Source organism: Aptenodytes forsteri, unplaced genomic scaffold (genome assembly GCF_000699145.1).
Source record: "Aptenodytes forsteri isolate BGI_AS27 unplaced genomic scaffold, ASM69914v1 Scaffold1119, whole genome shotgun sequence".
Lineage (NCBI taxonomy): Eukaryota > Metazoa > Chordata > Aves > Sphenisciformes > Spheniscidae > Aptenodytes > Aptenodytes forsteri.
The window spans coordinates 34,855-38,648 of record NW_008794734.1 but is presented as its reverse complement, the minus strand read 5'-3'; the positions used below and the strand labels follow the sequence as shown (position 1 = coordinate 38,648).

The window sequence follows — 3,794 nt, the reverse complement described above, 5'->3', positions numbered from 1 at the left end:
CTGGCCCCGCAGCCCCCGCACGTCCAGCACCGCCGCCACGTGCTTCCGCCTGCGGGACGGGGACGCTCAGGGGGACAGGGACGCCCGCTGCCGGGCACCCCGGTCCCCTGGGAGAGGCACGCGCCCAGATTCGGGGTTGCACCCAGCTCGGGGCAAGGCATGCACCCACCTTTGGGGTGCAGCATTGCACCCAGCCCTGGGGTGCGGTGATGCACGTAGACTTGGGGAGAGGCGGGGACCCAGATTTGGGGTGTAGCAGTGCACCCGTGTCTGGGGAGAGGCATGCACCCAGCTTGGGGGGGTGCAGCGTTACACCCAGCTTTGGGGCGAATCCTGGTCCCGGGTTTAACCGGTACCAGTTGCAGCCAGGAGTGGTTCTATTTAAAGCCCCCGAAGTGGCGGCATCCTGCCGGGCCTGCGCGTGCCACTGGCCCCCCGGGGGACTCGGGGACGGGGAGGGGACTTGGCCCGGGGCCGCGGCCGCTTCCCGGCGGGCGGCCAGGAGGGACCGGCAGCGGGGGGGGGGCTGCCAGGAAGGACGGACGCGGCGTCCTGTCACCCCGCTTTGGTCCCCGTGGGGACACCGTGTCCTGCCCCTGTCCCTGTGGGGAGGTGGCATCTCGCCTGGCCATGCCGCTCGGCTGCAGTGGCTGTGGGGGCATGTGCCACCCCACTCCTGTCCCTGTGGGGCCATGGTGTCCCGCCTGGCCATGCCACCCCGCCGCCGCCCCCCTGGGGCCCACTGCCAGGCGCCAGCACTCACCGGACGTCGGGGAAGTCCCTCACCAGGACGCCCACCTCCATCTGCAGTGCCGCCGTGTCCTCCAGCACCAGCAGCTCCCTCAACCGCGGCACCACCGAATCCAGCCAGGGCGAGGTCGAATCCTGCCGGCGCAGGGGACCTCAGCGCCGTCGCCCCCACCCGAGGAGCACCCAAAGGTGCCGGGGAGAGGACGGGGGTCTCACCAAGCGGCTGAAGAGCTCGCGGAGCTGGCGGGCTTCGTCCCCGAGGCGGGCGGCCACCCGGGCGCGCATCTTGGCCGAGGTGCAGACCAAGCGCACCTGCAGCAGCGGCCGCACGTACTCGATAAGCACCCGCCGGTGCACCTCGCTCACCAGCACCTGTGGCACAAGGGTCAGCAGAAGCCGCTAGTGATGGCGGTCACCCCGCGGCGTCAAACCCGGCACCCACCTGGTAGGGCTCGGGGCGCAGCGGGCGCAGCTTCTGGGTGAAGCTGGTGATGTGCATCACGATGGTGTCGAAGGCGTCGGAGCTCGTCAGCCACTTGCGCTTCATCAGCTTGTTGAAGTAGGGCTGGGGGGGGGAGCAGCTGGGGTCGGCAGCTGTCTTGGCACCCCCGGGTGGCACCCCCGGTGGCGGCCGGGGGGTGGGAGGCCACACGGAGCATTGCACCCACGGGCGGCGCCCGGCTCAGCACCCACCCGATGGGCACCATGAGCATTGCACCCGTGAGCATCACCCTGGCTCAACGCCCAACGAACGGGCACCATGACCATTGCACCCACGGGCATCGCCCGGCTCAGCACCCACCCGCTGGGCACCCTGCCCAGCACCCTGGTGCACCTCGCTGGCCGTCCCCTCCCCAAGCTGTCCTGCGCCGCGTGGGCACCTTGAGGTCCTCGAAGAGGCGCTGGGTGAGGACGTGGTTGCAGAGCCGGGTCACCTTGTCCAGGGCAGCGTGGGCCTGGCGCCGGGGCTCCTCGCTCTCCGGGTGCCCAAACTGCGCCAGGCGCTCGACGAAGGTCCTGCCACGAGGAGGTCAGTGGGTGCTGCCGGGGACCCTGAGCGCCCCGAGCACCCCAAGGACCCGGGGAGGGGGTGTGCTCGGGGTGCCCTCTACCTGAAGGGGGGGCAGCAGTTGACCAGGGCGATGGCCCGTCCGGTGGCACCGTCAGGTGGGGTGGCTTCGCCGGGGGCCTCCAGGAACCGCTCCACCTTCCGCTGGAAACTGAGGGCATCCACATGGGTCACCTGTGCTGGCACCCTCAGGATCCGACACCCAGGGGACCCCAGCACCCAGGGGACCTGGCATCCAGGTACCACAGTCCCCCCGTGCCCCCCCACGGCCATCCCAGCTCTGTCCTGCGCCCTGTGGCTCCTGTCCCCCCATGGTGCCCACGCCCCCATGCCCAGCCCCTGTCCCCCCACGTCCCCATGCCCAGCCCCCATGTCCCTGTGCCCTCATGTCCCCATATCCCCCCGTGTCCCCATGCCCACCTGTGCAGGAAGGTCACCAGCACGCCCAGCAGGCTGTGTGCCATCTCCATGCCAAACTCAGGGGTGATCTGGGGGGCTCGGTCCACGTGCGCCCGCAGCAGCTGTGGGCATGGGCACAGGCCCCGCTGGGGGGGGGGCCACGGCCACCAGCCCACTGCCCCCTGGGGACACGGCCACCACCCTGGCATCCCCTGGGGTACCAGCCATCCCACCATCCCCTTGGGGCACCTTGGCATCCCGGCATCCCCATGGGGTATCCAGGCACCCCGGTGTCCCTATGGGGTGCCCGGGCACCCTGGTGTCCCTATGGGGTGCCCAGCCACCCCAGCACCCCTATGGGGTACCCAGGCACCTTGGTGTCCCTATGGGGTACCCGGGCACCCTGGTGTCCCTATGGGGTGCCCAGCCACCCCAGCACACCTACGGGGCTGTGGGTCACCCTCCAGAGCCCTGGGTCCCCAGGGGATGGGCCCGGGGACGGAGCGGGGGGGCCCTTGGGTGCAGGTGCCCGGTGGGTGCCGTGCCCGTACCCCGGTGACGCGGGTGGCCAGTCCCTCCTGCAGCTCCTGGCTGGAGGCCTCCTCTGCCCAGGTGTCCTCGCTGAGCTGCAGCTCCTGTGCCACCGCCACCTCCACCTTTGCCTGGCATCGGGCACGGCGGGCATGGGGACAGCAGGCGTGGGGACGGCAGGGCGCAGGGTCCCCTGCCAGCCCCCAGCCCTGTGCCGGTCCCCGTGCCCGTCCTGGTGCCCATCCCAGGGCCACCCTTGTGCCCATCACGTGCTCATCCCGGTGCCCGTCCCGGTGCCACCACGGTGCCCACTGTGCGCCCACCCCAGTGCCACCACGGTGCCCATCCCAGTGCCACCACGGTGCCCACTGTGCGCCCACCCCAGTGCCACCACGGTGCCCACCCCAGTGCCACCACGGCGCCCACCCCAGTTTCCCCACCCCGGTGCCCCCACGGTGCCCACCCCAGTGCCACCACAGTGTCCACTGTGCGCCCACCCCAGTGCCACCACGGTGCCCAGCATGTGCCTGTCCTGGTGCCCACACCAGTGCCAGTCCCAGTGCCACCCTGGTGCCCATCATGCTTCCATCCCAGTCCCCATCCCTCGCCCGTCCCCGTGCCTGCCGCGGCGCCCGTACCTTGACGGCGGCAATGCAGGAGCTCTCGAGGCTGCGCTGGGTCTCCGGGGGCAGGAGGGGCCCCAGCGCCTGCGCCTGCAGCAGGGCCCCCACCTCAGGGTGCCCCAGCACCTCCCTGCAGGCACAGGGACCTCACAGTGCCCGCCCAGGGTGGCACTGGGGTGCCCAGCACCCACCACCGCCCAGGGGACAGCCCTAGGCGTGCCCAGTGTGCCAGGGGGTGGGCCCCCACCTCAGGGTGCCCCAGCACCTCCCTGCAGGCACAGGGACCTCACAGTGCCCGCCCAGGGTGGCACTGGGGTGCCCAGCACCCACCACCGCCCAGGGGACAGCCCTAGGCGTGCCCAGTGTGCCAGGGGGTGGCACCGGGTGGCACGGGGTGCCCGGCGTGCCAAGGGCACGGACGC

General features: G+C 71.7%; 1 protein-coding gene across 1 annotated transcript in view; it reads right to left on the bottom strand.

Moving 5' to 3' along the window:
• The window catches only part of EXOC3L2 (exocyst complex component 3 like 2), a 14,664-nt gene that overhangs the window by 1,527 nt on the left and 9,343 nt on the right, over positions 1–3,794 (bottom strand). Inside the window, exons 2-10 of the mRNA XM_009273962.1 lie at positions 3,388–3,502; positions 2,770–2,880; positions 2,240–2,340; positions 1,863–1,970; positions 1,632–1,767; positions 1,193–1,315; positions 967–1,122; positions 764–885; positions 6–49 (exon numbers count right to left, since the gene is read on the bottom strand). Of these exons, the coding sequence (XP_009272237.1) occupies positions 6–49; positions 764–885; positions 967–1,122; positions 1,193–1,315; positions 1,632–1,767; positions 1,863–1,970; positions 2,240–2,340; positions 2,770–2,880; positions 3,388–3,502 (1,016 nt within the window). The remainder of the gene's footprint in view (positions 1–5; positions 50–763; positions 886–966; positions 1,123–1,192; positions 1,316–1,631; positions 1,768–1,862; positions 1,971–2,239; positions 2,341–2,769; positions 2,881–3,387; positions 3,503–3,794) is intronic.